General features: G+C 34.1%; 3 protein-coding genes, 1 long non-coding RNA gene and 1 pseudogene across 6 annotated transcripts; 1 reads left to right on the forward strand and 4 right to left on the reverse strand.

Moving 5' to 3' along the window:
* On the reverse strand, positions 1-1036 carry LOC125058492. The gene is made up of 2 exons (XR_007118421.1): positions 615-1036; positions 1-528 (listed from the first exon to the last, which is right to left on the reverse strand). It is a non-coding gene; the product is annotated as an uncharacterized LOC125058492 (long non-coding RNA).
* A 4036-nt stretch (positions 1037-5072) lies between these two features.
* Positions 5073-6344, reverse strand: LOC125058471 (ADP,ATP carrier protein). Its single transcript, XM_047662561.1, has one exon. It carries the CDS (start codon positions 6104-6106, stop codon positions 5201-5203), a length of 906 nt encoding a protein of 301 aa, XP_047518517.1. The 5' UTR covers positions 6107-6344; the 3' UTR covers positions 5073-5200.
* A 707-nt stretch (positions 6345-7051) lies between these two features.
* LOC125058477 (transcription initiation factor TFIID subunit 10-like) lies at positions 7052-11153 on the forward strand. 3 transcript variants are annotated; one of them, XM_047662573.1, is made up of 4 exons: positions 7052-7187; positions 7266-7433; positions 7929-8188; positions 11029-11153. In XM_047662573.1, exons 2-3 carry the CDS (start codon positions 7267-7269, stop codon positions 8143-8145), a joined length of 384 nt encoding a protein of 127 aa, XP_047518529.1. In that variant the 5' UTR covers positions 7052-7187; position 7266; the 3' UTR covers positions 8146-8188; positions 11029-11153. The 3 variants fall into 3 exon arrangements, with proteins under 3 accessions (XP_047518529.1, XP_047518528.1, XP_047518527.1); XM_047662572.1 differs by lacking the exon at positions 11029-11153 and adding an exon at positions 8714-8957; XM_047662571.1 differs by lacking the exon at positions 11029-11153 and having other exon boundaries at positions 7929-8957.
* Positions 11154-11388: 235 nt separating this feature from the next.
* On the reverse strand, positions 11389-12710 carry LOC125058469. The gene is made up of 2 exons (XM_047662559.1): positions 12633-12710; positions 11389-12535 (listed from the first exon to the last, which is right to left on the reverse strand). Exon 2 carries the CDS (start codon positions 12508-12510, stop codon positions 11407-11409), a length of 1104 nt encoding a protein of 367 aa, XP_047518515.1. The 5' UTR covers positions 12511-12535; positions 12633-12710; the 3' UTR covers positions 11389-11406.
* Positions 12711-13978: 1268 nt separating this feature from the next.
* Positions 13979-14097, reverse strand: LOC125058988 (annotated as a pseudogene).
* Between the last annotated feature and the right edge of the window lie 3657 nt (positions 14098-17754).

The raw sequence follows: 17754 nt of genomic DNA on the forward strand, positions 1-17754 counted from the left end.
TTGCATTTCACCTCAATTTGATGCAACTCTTTTTGCTGCTACATATACTTATTGTGCCTTTCTTCCATCTGCTGCATCACTTTTTGGTGCACCTCCTCTTTATGCAGTATGCATTTTGGTGGGCCTCTCATTGGTGCAGCAAATGTTTTTGATGCTCTTCCTTAGCATAATTGAACAAATCATCCTCTCTTATTTGTCTTTGTTTCAAAAACTCAATTTTTTTTATCCGTGTGGATCATAATCCGCTTCCTTGTTTTCAAAGGGTTAAAAAAAAATTTCCTTTTGTTGTAGGACACAGCTATACAAGAATAAATATAAAAATGTGCCTACACCTTCATTAAATGTATATTAAATTTAACACTTCGGTGTCTAGACCCATCTGAGTTGAAAACGTCACAGAGATTTCCAAGCTGCATCTTTTTGTAGATTGCTGCAGTGATCAGTTGTTTGCAGGTTACGACTGTGTAATCCTTGAGAAGCATCACCAGTTTGGCAGTTTCTTTTTTGGCGAAGTTAGCAGTATGGTCCCTTTAACAAAACATAAATGTATTACTTTCTATTACGAAACACAAGATAAACCGGAATAAATAACACGAAAATATGTTTTTACTTACTTATTTGACCGTTGGCTGTTGGCGGACATCGTTATTTATATATTTAAGTATCGTAAAAGGTGTAAACCGTATTAAAAAACAGAAAAACAACTTTATTTATATCGTGTTATTTAGATTAATTTGACAGTTGACACTTTCAAAGCGCAAATAACGAATGAAGATGGCAAAAATGGATTTCATTCACTCAATATGTCTAGTGTTGTCATACAAAATAAATGTTCCCCACAAAAAAGAACCACATTTTTTGGGATGTCATTGCTCATTGCACTGGCAACAAATTGACAAATTGTTAATTTTAACTATAGTTAAAAAAGGCATTGAAAAACGCATTTACGATTTTACCAATGGTTATTCATTTGACTATAGTTAATGTAACAAATGGTAAAACCATTTTTTACTACGGATCAAAAAACTGGCCCTTAGGGGATTGAAAGACAGATATTAGCCGATCCTCAGACTTACTTAATATGCATAAAAATATGTATGGGAACGAACAATGTGACACGAGAATTTTATATATTAGATATTTGTTAATAATTTTAATAATTGACGACTCATTGGTCTAGTGGTTAGTACCCCTGATTGCGAATCCATGGGTCCCGGGTTCGATCCCCGGCTGAGGCGAACATCGATGTGATGAGCATTTGGTGTTGTTCTTAGGTCTTGGGTGTTTAAATATGTATTTATATGTATATCTATCTATAATATGTATGTATATCCGTTGTAGTACCCATAACACAAGCTTCACCAGCTTGGCATGGGACTAGGTCAATTGGTGTGAATTGTCTTTAATAAAAAAAAAAAATTAGAAGCGTCAAACAAATGTTAGCAATCGTCGCACACTTGAAGCCAAAATGAGCCTTATAGTTTTTCCACACTCATAAATTGTAATACAACAATTCTTGTTTCCAATAATGTCCCGGTAGACTGCACTTTTATTAATTTTTTTAATAGATATAATATGATAAGGTAAGCTAAGCTAGTTTTTGTTAGCGTCGCAACACCACAACCCCTAATTTTATGTTAGTTATAAGCTCATGTATTAAATCATTATCGCCAGACACCCAAACCCAACTGTCAAACAAAGTGTTTTATTTAACAAACATTTGAACATACAACAACCGCCCCGAACTTAATTCTCTGCTTTAACTTTAAAAAGTATTGATTTAAAGGGCCTCCAGGGCCAGAAGGTCTCTAAAGAAAATATCATCACGGGCGCGTCAACTATTTTTGGATCTTGCCCATAGATCGCATCTGTTTCTTTGATTTTTGAAGTAAAACTTCTTTATCGACGTTGGAAAGAAATTTACGTACGCGTATGCGTCGCATTTTCCCGTTACGCGCCATCTTTTTCTTGTCCGGCGATTTCGAAACCAATTTATTGATAAGTTGCCTACCTCTGAAAACTAACTTCAGGCTTACCGCAACGTACTGTTATTTATATTGTATAATTTTTGTTGTTATATTTAATAAATATTGCAGTATTTAAATAGAAATTATGCTTTTTTAATCATTATTATTTATGTCAAAAACCGTGTAGTGCGTTCATAAAATATATACAATTTGTATTAATAACAAAAATATATAATAACGATAACAATGATAGTAATAATTCTATAACAATTAATGAATTTCTGTAATAATCTTAGTAATAAGGTAAAATTAAATAATTGTATTATTTGTTTTCATGTCTATAATAAATAAAGCCAAGCATTTTTTAAACTTTATCTAATTTAACTTTATTTTACGAATTTCTGTAAAGTTGCATATAGTAGATCATTTTTCGAAAAATAAGATCATAAAGAGGTTTCACTTCTTACGTGTGTACACTAGTATATGCACACATTTTTTTTTTATATGCTAGCTGCTTCTTATACCTGATACACCTTCACCATACGGACATTGAGATAATCTCCTTAATAAACAAAAATGTATTTTTATAACCTTCAAGATAGATATATATTTATATGTTAATGTTTATTACATATAAATATATACATATGATCTCATATGACGTCTTTTGGTATCCTGAAAAATATTAGGTATGAAAAAATCTGCAGCGCATGGAACGAACTCTTATTCCAGGTATCTCCAAACCATTACGACGAGGGGACTCCAAGAGAAAAAAGCAGGCAAAAGGACCTTAAAGGACGGCAACGCTCTTGCATACGTCTTGGTGTTGCGGGTGACCATGGGCGACTGAAAACACTTTCTTTAGATGCCTGCTATGTTTCCTCCTGTTCCATAACAAAAATACGTTGTTTTTTAACGGCAATCAAAAATGCATTTAATTATTTATAAGATTATAAAGTGTGACCAAAGCAATTTTAATATTTTTTTCGTTTCAACTGTTGAATAATCAAATTGTACATTGTTAACCAAGTTATGCCATTAAATCAATATTTTATTAAAATGTAAGCAAAAAGGCCAACAAGATGAGTAGCTACACTCAAAATCCATTCTTGGCTTGAAATCTATAACTTTATTGAATCGCGAGCCAAGAATGGAAATAATTGTCTATGTTCAACCTCCTTGCTCGAAATCTCTTTGCTTCTTAGTTCTTACATAAGCATGCGGCAAACGGTTGGCAGGACTGATAAATCGATGCGGACACGTAGGTCATGACCCATAGTACAATATTATCTTATTATTCAATATTACACTATTCATTCACTATTACATATTATTTTCAGCATGTTTTAAGTTACAATTTTAGTATCATAACAATTTGCATTAAGGCATCTATGGACTTTGCTTAAATAATTAATAGACAAGAAGAATATCACGAACAAACTATGACTCCTGTTGTCCAAAATCCATCACATTATTGTCTAAAACTTTGCATCGCTACTGGTTTTATTTTCATTACGAGCAAGAGTCTATAAAATACTACAGAGAGCCTATAAAATACTACAGTAATAATAATAAATATAGGAATTAAAGATGTCAATTTAATGCTTAACCACTCACATTGAATGTCATTATTTAAGGATTGTGGTTACGCCTAACATGTATAGTGGCCAAATTAATTCAATCAGACTACTAATTAACATTTATATAAGAAACATGTAGAGTCATACATATTTTAAATACCTATCATTTTTGCAATAGCATACCGTTCCCGGCGTTAAATAACCTAATTCAATCACTTGAAAGTGTTTAGTATCAGTTTTCACCGGTTCGTAGAAGTGTAATCCTAACTCCTAAGCGGTAACGACACGATACAAGGTGAAATATAATTCAAAAGGCAACATATTTCGTTGCTAAGCAGATCACTATATTATATAGATGTTTTCTCTTGCGATTTCATTATATTAGAGAACCCCAATGAATTTTCCAATTTTCGAAATTGTTTATACTATCGCAAGAATTGTCACCTTGGTTACAAAACATAGTAGACTATGATGACTCCATATGGATATGAACTCTTTATTTCCCATGCAAAAAGCATTGTGTTATGTCATTACTGCAGACTACGCTGCGTCGATTACGTCATCTTGTGACGTCACGTACAAGGGTCAATAAATTTTGACGGATCCGCCATCTTGTGTAAAAGTTCAATGACAGAGCAATGAAAAGCCCCTTTTTAATGAATGTAATCTTCATTAACAATTAACATCATTACTCCTGATCCCCTTTCATTGGTATATGCTGGATCTTTATAATGTTCTTGTTACCTTTTAAAATCAATACTGTATGTTAGTTTAATGTAACATATAAAGCATGGCTCTTAATTATTCATGTAAGCTACTAGAATATTTTAATGGTCTCATTCCTATTCTTCCTACATACTATAGCATAAGTTCATTCAATCCGAACAATTCATGAGTTTCAAAGTGTAGAATTAAGTACATGACTTATCAGGTTAATTATGACACATTAATAGTGTCTATTGATAAAATAAATTTTTAATTAAACCATTTAACTAAGATTTAATGTTTTCTTTTATGTTGTCTTTATAGAAATAATCATGGAAATTGCACTATGGTAGAGGGAGGTTGTAATAAAAGAAAATTATTAATTTTTCAAATTTATTCACTCAATGCATGAATTTTTCATTAAAAAAACTCATACCCGAGGACAAGATATTTAAAGTCCGCCCCTACCCAACATACATAACTGTTACCTACTGATGTTAATAATTTAACAAGTGTGGACTACTCGCACAGAACCATACATAGCTTGTTACATAACAGCTTATCGCAAGATATACACTTTAAATAATGCTTTTTCACTACACACATTTAGGTTATGGTGCGTTATATAACTAGATCACTGAACAATGTTAGCCAACTAATCTTTGAAACCTTGGCCTGACAGCCATTTGTCAGAATGGAATGAGGTTACATAACAACTGGCAGATGAATTAAAAATTCTTAATTTGAATTTAGAATAATGCTATTGTTAAATGGCTGACAGAGGTTATGTGACATTAAATTTTTCAATGAAACAATTACAAACTGGAATCATTGTATAACACTTTATTTAACTAAAAATAAGTTACTAGGATGCATTTTTGATCTAATAATACATGATTTGAAGGAGTGGCTGATTTTAATTCACAATGGTAACATTTCTTACATTATTTAGAGAACTTTCTTGATCTCATCATATAAGACAAGCACAAAAGCACCTCCTGTGCCTCTTAGTACGTTTGAGAAGGCTCCCTTGAAGAAGGCACCGGCGCCCTCTGTCTTAGCGATAGTTGACCAGCAGTGAATGGTGTTCTTGTATAGGATGTCAGCCTTGGCACGTCCAGACTGCATCATCATACGCCTACGTACGGTATCGAATGGATATGACATGATACCAGCAACAGTTGTGACAGTTTGAGCGATGGCCCAGCTGATTACAATTGGTGTGTTCTTGGCGTCAGGCAACATACCACGGGCTGTGTCGTAGAAACCGAAGTATGAGGCACGGTAGATAATGATACCCTGTACCGATACACCAAATCCTCTGTAGAGACCGACGAGTCCATCAGATTTGAAGATCTTAGACAGACAGTTTCCAAGACCGCTGAATTCACGTTGGCCATCACCCTTACCGACATCAGCGGCTAAACGGGTACGGGCGAAGTCGAGTGGGTATACAAAGCAAAGAGATGTGGCACCGGCAGCACCACCGGAGGCCAAGTTACCGGCGAAGTAGCGCCAGAATTGGGTGTGCTTGTCGACACCACCAAGGAACACCTGCTTGTACTTGTCCTTGAAGGCGAAGTTGAGAGCTTGTGTTGGGAAGTACCTGATGACGTTGGCAAGGTTACCACGCCAGAATGAGAGCAGACCTTGCTCTTTGGGGATGCGGACGAAAGCGTCAATGATACCTTTGTAGCGCTGGTCTTCGGCGATTTGCTTGGAGACATGCTGGACTTGCAGAAGCAGCTTTACACGCTCGATCGGAGCTACTGCTGTCTTGGAGACAGCAGCGGACACGCCACCGGCAATGAAGTCCTTCGCGAAAGCGACAGGATCGCCTAATCCGCCTGACATTTTTCTTCAATGTGGTTCGACTTCGTTAGGTAATAGGCCTTGAAGGCGTCGAGTCTTGAACTCACTGTTTGGACTGAAATCACGAAACACTAACTCCCGATGTTTTAAGTCAGGAGATATAGAGTTATTTCGTGATCACGGGAAGCACAGGGGTAGGTGTGTGCCTTTTTTGAAATTCGATCGATCACGTTCACTCGCTGTTCTGCCTTGTGGATCGGCGCAAAAGAAGGAAGGAAGGGGTAGAGTTGCCAACCTAACGGCAAACTAACACGAGGTCAATGTTGCCAAACTATATTTTAATTTACCAACAATTAATAATTATGGGTCAAATTAATAAGACCTTTAATGTAACGAAAGATAAATTACTTACAGTCTAATATAACTTAATAAACCATTATATTTAATCTTAAAATATTTCAAAAGTTTTAATTAAATATATTTACGTATATTTCATGATAAACAAATTGAACGAAATTTATTAAACAATCCATATTAATTTTTTTCAATATATTAAGAATAATATATGATTTAATACAAAAAGTGTTGTACAATTGATGATCCACTTAAAGATGAAGTACCCGATCCGTAAAATATAATTTTCGGTATTGTAACATCAAAAGCTTAAACTTACACTGCGTTTCGTTACCACACAGAAAAAACTACACGAATCTAAAATGATCCCCTGCCTGTACATTGAAATTTATATTTAGCTTTATAAGAAAACACATTTAAAAATAAATATGTAATGTTTAATAATATATTATCAATTCCATGTCCAAATAAAAGCAACGGAAACAGAAAATCGACAACGTTAGCATATAAAAATCCTCCTGGGATTACTAATCACTGGACTGTTATTTGATTTTAAGATTTAATTGAACTGATGGGTAAATAAACTCTTTTAATTTAATAGTGCATCGTTCTATTGTCTTAACGAACCGAAAATTCACGGTGATGTGTTCTGTAATGCATATTCGTAACACTCTAAAAAAATATCTGTGGGTTTGTTTACAGTTTCATCTGTAAAGCATTATATATTCTATATCTATTGTCAATTTTTTATTCTTTGTACGAAGAAAGGGTGAGTGTTAGCTATTTACTGAAATTTTGTATTTATTACGTTATAAACGTGATAAAGTCTATTAACTAATATCCACAGCATGCAAATGAGTCGTATGAACTCTCCATCTGTTGGTGACGACGATGGGGGCGTCGGTCACGCGTTGAGTGACTTTCTCCTGCAACTTGAAAACTACACACCTTCAGTTCCCGACTCTGTTGTTGCTTATTACTTGAATATGTCTGGCTTCGAATCGCAAGATCCAAGGTAAGTTTTACATAAATTATTGTCAATTATTTTATTAATAAATAAGTATTGATTATATTATACCATAGCATAACAGTAAACCAAAGTCAAAAGGAATGCCTAATTTAAGGAACAACTTTTAATAAAAGTATTGAATAAAACCTAACTTCGCTTACATTGTTCAATAATCAAGATCATAAAAATACTACCATAAATATTTATCTAGTTTTATTTTATAAATGTTTAATATTTATGTATAGATATATAAATATTTAAAACTTACAATTAGAAGTTATTTATTCTGTAGATTAACTAAAATTATTTTTTCAAGGAGCTTTGTAGTCACTTATCATGTGTAGTTAATAGTCATTAATAGAGTCTGACTAAAAGTGGAAATGATTTTCAATCTGTTGATTATAGACAATTTGCGCTTGGTAGGATCTTTTTAACTGCATTGCATTATAGAGGATGATGTGAACTAAATAAGGTAAGATAAATCTTTATCTATGTTTTCAGGCTTATCCGCCTCATAGCGTTAGCGGCACAGAAATTTCTCTCCGATATTGCAAATGATGCTCTTCAGCACTGCAAAATGAGGACCTCAAGCCAAATGTCAATGAGCAAAAATCAAAAAGGACCAAAAGAAAAGAAATATGTAATGACAATGGAAGACTTAGTGCCAGCATTACAAGAATATGGAATCATTGCAAAGAAACCACACTATTTTGTGTGATTTTTATGTGGGACGAACTTTGATCTCAAATTGTGTATTTTTTGTAAGTGAAAAATTATAAATTTAATATTTATAAAACTGTTGAGTAAAGGTTTTGCTGCTAAATCTGGTGTACAACTATCACTAGTATAATATACAACTTAAATTTCTCCAGTTATACCAAGTTGGAAGCTAGCTTATATATTAACATATTACGATTCTATCTACAGGTTATTTGAATACAAAAATTAATATGGTTATCACTGACCACCTTGTCATATAATTGGCCTGTTTTGGTAATAAATAGCAAATAGTTTATCAAGTTGGTATTGACTAGTTCAAAAAGTAAGATACAGGACTGAGTCGTGCGAATTATCACTCCTATAAATCAAAATCGTTTAAGACTTGGTGCTAAATCTAGACTCTGAATCTTACTCTGAGACTAGGACCCCAGTTGTTCATCTGATTTAGTGCTAGTTTGCTTATATATAAACTTAATACATGTACACATCTGTAGACTAGAAAAATATATCATTAAATATAGGTGAATTTTTTAGTTTTAAATTAATTAGCTCTTCCCTTTTTCTAGTCTCAGATTCGAACCCAGGACAACAAAGGAATGAGCTATCAAGGTGTGATATTCAAATGTATTTAAGACTGGATACAATGGGGGAATTAAAATGATTGCCCTACAGATTTTGTATTTTAATTGATAAATTATGTTATTAGAGATTTAAGGTAATTAAATAAAAGAATTGATTTATAAATTTGTATTTTTTTACTATCACTAACAAAAGTTATTCGATATTAAAATTCATGTTGGCTATATTAAACTATTCTTTGATTGTTAAGAAAATTAAAAATTAGGTGTATTTTCTATTTGAGTAGTTATGGTATAAGTCATGTAAACCTCTTTTTTTTTTTGAGTTTATGGCCTGGTATCTAGACCTTTAGGCCAAAGTACAATGTAAACCTCATTGAAGAACTTTTACTATAGAGAAAAATTACTAGTAAAACCATAGACTTAGTATATACGCCAGTAAATACTAAGTCTATGACTAAAACAGAGGTGTCTGCTCTATGCCCCACACTACGGGAATACGAGACTTCATACTATCTATGGGTATCATAGATTGGGTAATTTACGATATTTTATAAAACGTCAAAATGACGAGCATTTGAATTTGTGAACAAAAATTTTTTGTAAAAATCATACAATATGAGTGTGAACCCAAAACCACAAAATTCAACACCCCAAATGCCGATAGGGACAAGAAATTTCTTACAAAAGCTAATACAGAAGGAGACAGCATCAGTTGATATGACAAGGCATGGATTTGTTCATGAAAGTCATCCAATGCGATTGTTCCTAAAGCCATTGAGAACACAGATCCAGAAAATACACGGTTAGTTTATTAGCAATGTTGCCAACATCCGAAAGTGCGTTATAGGATCTAAAAGAGTAAGCATTGCGTATATTTTTTAACATGGCGTTAAATATGACAAACGAAGTGCCCGCTGAAACTGCTAGATGTAGGGAACTTTGTTTTTAAGCGCTGACAAATTAAAAATTATTGAAAGGGTTAGTTCGGATTTCGGCGTCTATTTTTAATATTTTACAAAACGGACAGAATGATTGCCAGGTTAGCTAGTGTTACCGTTGCCACTAGACAATTACCGTGCCTTGGCGAGTGCGTCGCTAGCTCTTTTTTGAATTGAATTAGTTTATGAGCGTCGCTATACATTCTATATAAAGTGCATAAGTCACAAAAATTCCCTGTAAAACGTAACTTTTAGGTATAAAGAGTCACTAGGTCAGGAAAGGTTTTCATATACTTGGGTACAAAAAACGTTACAGCGCGTTACGGGGGGTTTCTAAATGTGGAAATTTTTCCCCCTTTACGAAAAATAAATAATATGGCCTGACCAAGACTTAGCGACTTATGGTGCGTTCCACTAAGCGCTCACGACGATCAAAATGCTCCTTTAGCCATTCCACATACCGACCGCGGTCGTTGTGGTCACGGCGAAAACGTCACTCATGACGTCATGACTCATGCTCACGCAACGCTCACAACGACCCATCTAAAGAAGTGGGTCGTTGTGAACGTTGAGAATAATTTGGCGCAATTTTTGATTTTTTTTTTGAAATATGACAAATAATAATAATATTATATTCAAAGCTTAAAGATGGCGACAAGAAAAATATCCAACTGCCGTCAAAGCCATTTCGATTATATTTAAACTTAAGTTGTTTGATAACTTCACCAAAATTATTTATAAAATATTCAATTATTCTTCACTTTTAACATAAATTTAAGTCACAAATATCAAAACTTATTGTTTATGATTACCTAACCTCCTTAAAATTCTACTATTTTCAAACTTGACATTTGTAATATTTACATGAACGCCCGAAACGCTCCATAATCCATTCCACTTGAGTTTACGACATTAACATTCACAATCAAGTGGAATGGGGAAATCAGCGGTCGTAAGCGTGAGCGTTGTGAACGCTTAGTGGAACGCACCATTAGTAGCGTCAAAAATATATTGAATTTTGACATACGGGAGTCATGGTTTGCGTTAAGGTTCGTTATCTATGGTAGTATTTTTCGTATTTTTTTATTATTTTCGTAGTATTTTTACAGGCAAGGCTGAAACCGTTGAACGAAATAAATTCACAAGGGACAAAACTAATGCCGGTATATCTTGTTTTATTATTAACTGTCTTATTTATCATATGTTTGACACCTGTAGGTCTCGGGTTCAATTCCCGATTTTATAAAGTGTTTGAATCAATGATTATCTCAAAAAATTGTTAACAGATTTAAAAAAAAATTACGTATAATTTCATGCTAAATTAATCTACAAATTACCCATTGAAATAATATTTATTTGCAGATACTTCAACCGCCGATAAGACTACGCCGATTATTTGTAAATTCATTGAGGAGAAAAAATTAGTGGAAAAAAAGAAAAAACGTAAACTGAAATTTTCTATATAACTTCTAAGAAGAAAGATATTATTAATTAATATAAAACAAAAAATATGTAGAACGCAATTTTTTTGTGTGTTTCTAATAATATCTTAACTTTATCTGAAAGTAAACCAAAGGACGAACACACATCGTCCAAATATTGTAGTAAATTAACTTAATGTATGTAATTAACTTTAGAACAATCGAATCCACGTAATCTAATAGTTTGAGATAATGACAAGTAACTGGCACATGGCATGTGTCAACACAAAAATAAAAATAATGACGTTTATGTGTTTATTTATTTAAATTCCCCATTACACTTGCATACCCCGGTAATGTTGCCAGCACAGCTGAATTGGCTGAAACCTGGCGGATATCTACACGGGCAACTCTTCTGACCAAGCAAACATTTGCTTCCATTACACACATGAGATTCCTTTTTACCTTTCGCACCACAAAAACAAGTTCTTTCCTTCTTTTGTTTTGCTGCATTTATGCTGGGCATTATGCTCGAAATGCCATGAATGCATCTACCGTTAGTCATACATTCTGATGGTATTTCATCTGGTATCGGATCCGCGCTCTCTTTATTCACAACATATCCCGGTCTAGCGGTGCTACTGATACCTTTTGGTGGCAAAATTGGTTCTGTTTTGATTCTAGGATAGGCACTAGCACAGCATGGCTTTTCAGATACATTACCGTCTGATTCTACGCTTTGAAGTGATAGAGCTTTACTGTCAATATGCTTGATTAGAGTTGAATCAGTTTCGTGTTTAATACCTTGAGCTGATATTTTAGATTGTGCTTCATTTGTTTGGAAAAGTTTCTTAGATTTTGTGCAACATGGTTCAGGATTTTTCGGATCCTGTTGGTTTGATTTGGGCGTTGAAGTCTCTTTAGGCGATTGCTTCTGGTTGGACACGTTTTCCAAGCTCTTTTTAGCGCGGCAGCACACTTCCGACCTCTGTGCTACTGAAGATTGAGGGTCACTAGCTTTATCAACGGATGTATGCGCTTTAAATCCTGGAGGCAATATTTGTGAGGACCCTTTTGAATCGACGTTAGGAACACAGCAGGTTTTAACATTAGTATTTTCGTCTTGACATTCCACGTCCTGCGTGGAAGGGGTATAAGGGCATTGGATTATCTTAACGTTTTCATTTGTTTCTTCATCCTCTGATTCGTCTGAACAGTCGTGACACTTTCTGACTGATGCCATACAACGAGCGGCGTTTGGATAAAGGGAATGTATGAAGGGATTATGGCATCTTGGAGAGCAAAACTGTGGGTTAAAATGTGGTATTCTATGGCTGTCAATACAGGTGCGTGGTGAGATCGGAACTCGGTGACATTTTATTCTATTTTGTGTGCATTTCTTGTTTTGACTGCAAGTTGGCATTTAATGTTTTAATCCATTTGTGAAACTGTAACAAAAGTTAACTTAGACTTCTTAATTATGGGAATTAATTACATTGTCATGTCATGCGTAAGATTCGGACAATAAAATAAAAATAATCATACCTTTTAAGTTTGAAATTTTCTGTTGATTTTTATAACATTTTGCATGTTTTGACAGTTTGTTTACGTGTGACGTATAATTTACAAGCAGAAAAGTGAAAGAAGTATTTTTAGAGTGATATCTATGGATTTATAAAAAAACATAGGTAATATGCAATGTTAGATTTAAATTTCAAAGGTTAGATAATAGATAGTCAATATGTCGGAAACTGTTGGAAAATATTTAGCGATTTGGCTCGTCGGTGAATGATGTTTTATTTTATTAATTACTTATTTAATTTATTAATACAAATAAGTTATGTTGCTTGTAACTATGTTCTATTATTTATAGAATGTGTTTTTTTGTTTGTTTTTTGTATTTTAAGAAGGTAGACTTTACAAAAAATATCTAGCGGAAACTTGCATCAAAATTATAGCACACTATCTAGAATCACCTTCAATAGTTTTTTCATTCTTATTTTTTTTGTAATAGGAGGCAAACGGGCAGGAGGCTCCTGATATTAAGTGATATCGCCGCCCATGCACACTTACATTGCCAGAAGGCACTCAAGTGCGTTGTGCGTGTTGTTGTGAAATTAAAATTAAAAATTAAAATAAAAAGAAAAGTCTAATTGACATATACTTATAAAAACTTTTTGAAGTTATACTTCTTTAGGCGCGTTATGAAAAATTGATTGAAATTTTACGGCGCGCATCGTGACACAAAATTAACAGAATGAAGTTGCCCACGGAAGATGCTACGGCATTGGACATAATTTAAAAACAACATTCGAATAATAATAGCATTTATGTTACACTTAATGTAAGAGAATAATAATAAATATTTATTTATTTAATTTTTCAAATGTAAACTGAACTTACTTTGACTATAATGACTCCTTTTCCAGTCTTTGATTATTTAATTGTAATTAATTATTTGCATGCAATCAAAAACTATTTTTAATAATGCCAAAGAAGTATAACTTCTTACGCGCGTACATAAGTACACGCACCCTTTTTTTTGTCATTGTTGTTTTTATCAAAATTAATAATTAATATTAAACTTAGCAATTAAAATTTGTCTCGTTATCTCGAAACCAAATTTTCACTTTTACCACGTGTGAATTGCCCACATGTTTTTTTCTTCTTTTTTCTAATCTCAGACGTCAATAAACTGAAATCTTTCTTTAATGTGTGAAGACCGTGAAGTTTATGCTTTGTGTGTCAATGGCCAATGCAGACAAATAAAAACTTTATAGGTGTCAGGGACACCCGGATGGAACGAAATTCCTTTCGATTAATTTATATGTTAATTGGTATCATAACAGTATGATAGATTTTCTCGACACCAATCTTACGACGAAAAAAAAAGCCAACATCTCGAGCTGTTCCCAGGCGGTCATCCAACCAAGTACTGACCTCGCCCGACGTTGCTTAACTTCGGTGATGGGACGAGAACCGATGTATTCAACGTGGTATGGACGGTGGCGATAGCTAAATCGAAAATGTAAAATATAACAACTATAGCAAAAAGTGTCGTTACAACTTTTGGTCTTAACTTATTCCGTCTAGCCCCCTTTCGCAACGCTCGATAACTTCGTTCCAACAAGACTAATTTAGTTAAGTGATTCCAAAAATAATTTTCATTTCTTATCCCTACAAAAAAAAGCCAACATCACGAGGTGTTCTCAGGCGGTCACCCATCCAAGTACTGACCTCGCCCGACGTTGCTTAACTTCGGTGATCGGACGAGAACCGGTGTATTACAATAGCAAATAGCAAATAAGTGTCGTGACAACTTCGACGTCGTAAGAATTTTTTCCGTCTAGCCCCCTTTCACAACGCGCGATAAGGAACTTCGTTCCAAAAATTAAATACATTATCTTTATTTTCAGTCGTTAGTGATCATTTTGAAATTTGTTTTTCAAAAGTACAGGCACGTTTTATGTGACAAAATCGTATCTATTTTAAATATTCTGATATAAATACTTCTTTCTGTTTCATAGAATTAAAAAAAAGAACTTCATCTGTCATTGAGATGCTTTTTTGAATTTTCGTACTATCTCAAACAATAATTGTTCTTGTTCCTTTTTATATACACTAAATATAATTTAAAAATCAATAAAAGCAATGTTTTTCAGTACTTATAAAACTAGAATGAGTCTTAATTCACAAATACTCGTAAAACTTAAGAAGTCTAATTTGTGGAAAAAAGAGATATCATGGAGAACCATCCAGGTATACGTATCTCTACTTTTCTTTTAATTTTAAACAAAACATACTTTTCCATACTCGATTTCATTTATTGCGTAAATTCTCTTCGGTAAAACCAAAAATTAAGAGAATATATAATTTTAGGTGTTTTAACCTAGGTGCAAGGTCTGGCCTGCTAAGAGAAATTATCGATAAATTTGTCGAATCACGGCTACACCTTAAAACAGCTCCAAATTTTTTCTACATATTTTCTAATGCATTAGTGTGGTGGTGCATGCTCTTTAAGGGTTGGGTGTTAAATACCACCGCACTTTTTTGACGATACTAATTATCTAGGAGTGTCCGGGGGACCTTCATTGGAACACTTCCAAGTGAGTTTTGCTCCGGAAACGCGTCTAAATATTTCTATAAAAAAAATTAAGTTTTGTGTAATGTATTAAAATTTGTAAACAATCCGCCATTTTCTACTTTTCTATTGGTTATAAGTGATGTGACGTTCACTTAAAAAAATCGTGTTTTTAATTTATCGATTGTTAATAATCGTTTTATTTATTTATCGATTATTTCCTCATTTTTGAAATTTAAAGTTATAGAATAATCAACATTGAAATTAACCTAATTTCGTGTTGATAGATTATAGGGTTCCGAAATTTTTTGAAATTATCGATACTTACTCGTCTGTATTTTCTAATTAGTACTTGTATTTCATTGCTTGCAACTTTCTATATTATTTAATTTTTACTAGAATAAAGTGTTTACTTTAATATCCAAAAAGTACCCAAAACCGAATCAGAGCACCCCACTATCCACGTGGTCTTGTCTGTCTTACCCCTAGAGTGTATATAAATAATCGGAGGCGCGGAGGAAGAGCAGCCCCCACCCGCTGTAAAATGCCTGTGCTTTGGTACGCAAGGGTGGAGGGGCTGCATTTCCCGTAGCGCCGGAGCTGTCCACAAAAACAAATATTATTTAGATTGGTTAGGTTAGAGTTAGTATATGAATATTTGGTCGCCGAGGCTTGAATAAACAATTACTATTTAGATCGGAGCTTTCCACAAAAACAAATATTATTTAGATTGGTTAGGTTAGAGTTAGTATATGAATATTTGGTCGCCGAAGGCGACCAGGACGCCGAGAAACCGAGGCTTGAATAAACAATTACTATTTAGATCGGAGCTTTCCACAAAAACAAATATTATTTAGATTGGTTAGGTTAGAGTTAGTATATGAATATTTGGTCGCCGAAGGCGACCAGGACGCCGAGAAGCCGAGGCTTGAATAAACAATTACTATTTAGATCGGAGCTGTCCACAAAAACAAATATTATTTAGATTGGTTAGGTTAGAGTTAGTATATGAATATTTGGTCGCCGAATTTTCAATTATTTTTAATATTAAAATCGAATACAAAAATCGATTTTCACTTTAAAAAAAATCGATTATTTTTCACATCCCTATTAATTTTATAAACTTAATCGGCCATTTTGAATGTGGTTTATGCTAGACTAGCGGTAATTAGTTTTACAGTGCAAAGTTTACTTTATAAAATTTTTGACGCGTTTCCGGAGCAAAACTCACTTGGAGGTGTTCCAATGAAGGTCCTCCGAGACTCCTAAATAATTAGTATCGTCAAAAAAGTGCGATGGTATTCAAAACTGTTACCTGGCTGACTTTGGCTTATATAGACTCATCCCCTCCAAGTGGCTGGCATTTGCGGTTGGCAGGCATGGCGGTTGGCTGGAGGGTTGGTCAACATGGCATGGCTTGGCTTTGACTTTGGCATTGGCTATGGCATTGGCTATGGCATTGGCTATGGCTTTGGCTATGGCTTTGGCTTTGGCTTGGCTTTGGCTTGGCTTAAGCTTGGCTTTGGCTTGGCTTTAGCTTGGCTTTAGCTTGGCTTTGGCTTGGCTTTAGCTTGGCTTTAGCTTGGCTTTAGCTTGGCTTTGGCTTGGCTTTGTCTTGGCTTTAGCTTGGCTTTGGCTTGGCTTTGGCTTGGCTTTAGCTTGGCTTTGGCTTGGCTTTGGCTTGGCTTTGGCTTGGCTTTAGCTTGGCTTTGGCTTGGCTTTAGCTTGGCTTTAGCTTGGCTTTGGCTTGGCTTTAGCTTGGCTTTAGCTTGGCTTTAGCTTGGCTTTGGCTTGGCTTTGGCTTGGCTTTAGCTTGGCTTTAGCTTGGCTTTGGCTTGGCTTTAGCTTGGCTTTAGCTTGGCTTTGGCTTGGCTTTGGCTTGGCTTTAGCTTGGCTTTGGCTTGGCTTTGGCTTGGCTTTGGCTTGGCTTTGGCTTGGCTTTAGCTTGGCTTTAGCTTGGCTTTAGCTTGGCTTTAGCTCGGCTTTAGCTTGGCTTTAGCTTGGCTTTGGCTTGGCTTGGCAGGATGTGACTGGCGACGTCACGTCCGTTACATAACCTAATAGTATAAGATCCCGCTATACAACGACCTTCACCGAGATGCTTATTTAATGAAACTTATTTTATATTTAATTTAATATGTCAATAAATATAATCCATATGGGTTGCCTAGCAAATTTCAGTCCAGAGTATGTTTAATTAATATTTAAAAAAAAATTTTTTTTTATAATTTGCATGTAGTAAATTTTTTGAACTTTTTTCAATCAATATTTTTAATCAGGGTAGTATTATATATGTATCACTAAAAACTTCTTTTATACTAAAGATGTATATATACTTTAGTGTCACATAAAAAATATACACATAAATAATTAATTGATTAAAAACAACCTAACTTTTGCATATTCTAAGGGCTTCATACTTTCGATTGGTATAGAATTTATCTAATAATCATGCCGGTGAAATGTTTAAAAAAATATTTTTTTTTTAAATTAATTAAAAATACTCTGGACTGAAATTTGCTAGGCAACCCATATGGATTATATTTATTGACATATTAAATTATATATAAAATAAGTTTCATTAAA

Source organism: Pieris napi, chromosome 18 (assembly GCF_905475465.1).
Source record: "Pieris napi chromosome 18, ilPieNapi1.2, whole genome shotgun sequence".
NCBI lineage: Eukaryota > Metazoa > Arthropoda > Insecta > Lepidoptera > Pieridae > Pieris > Pieris napi.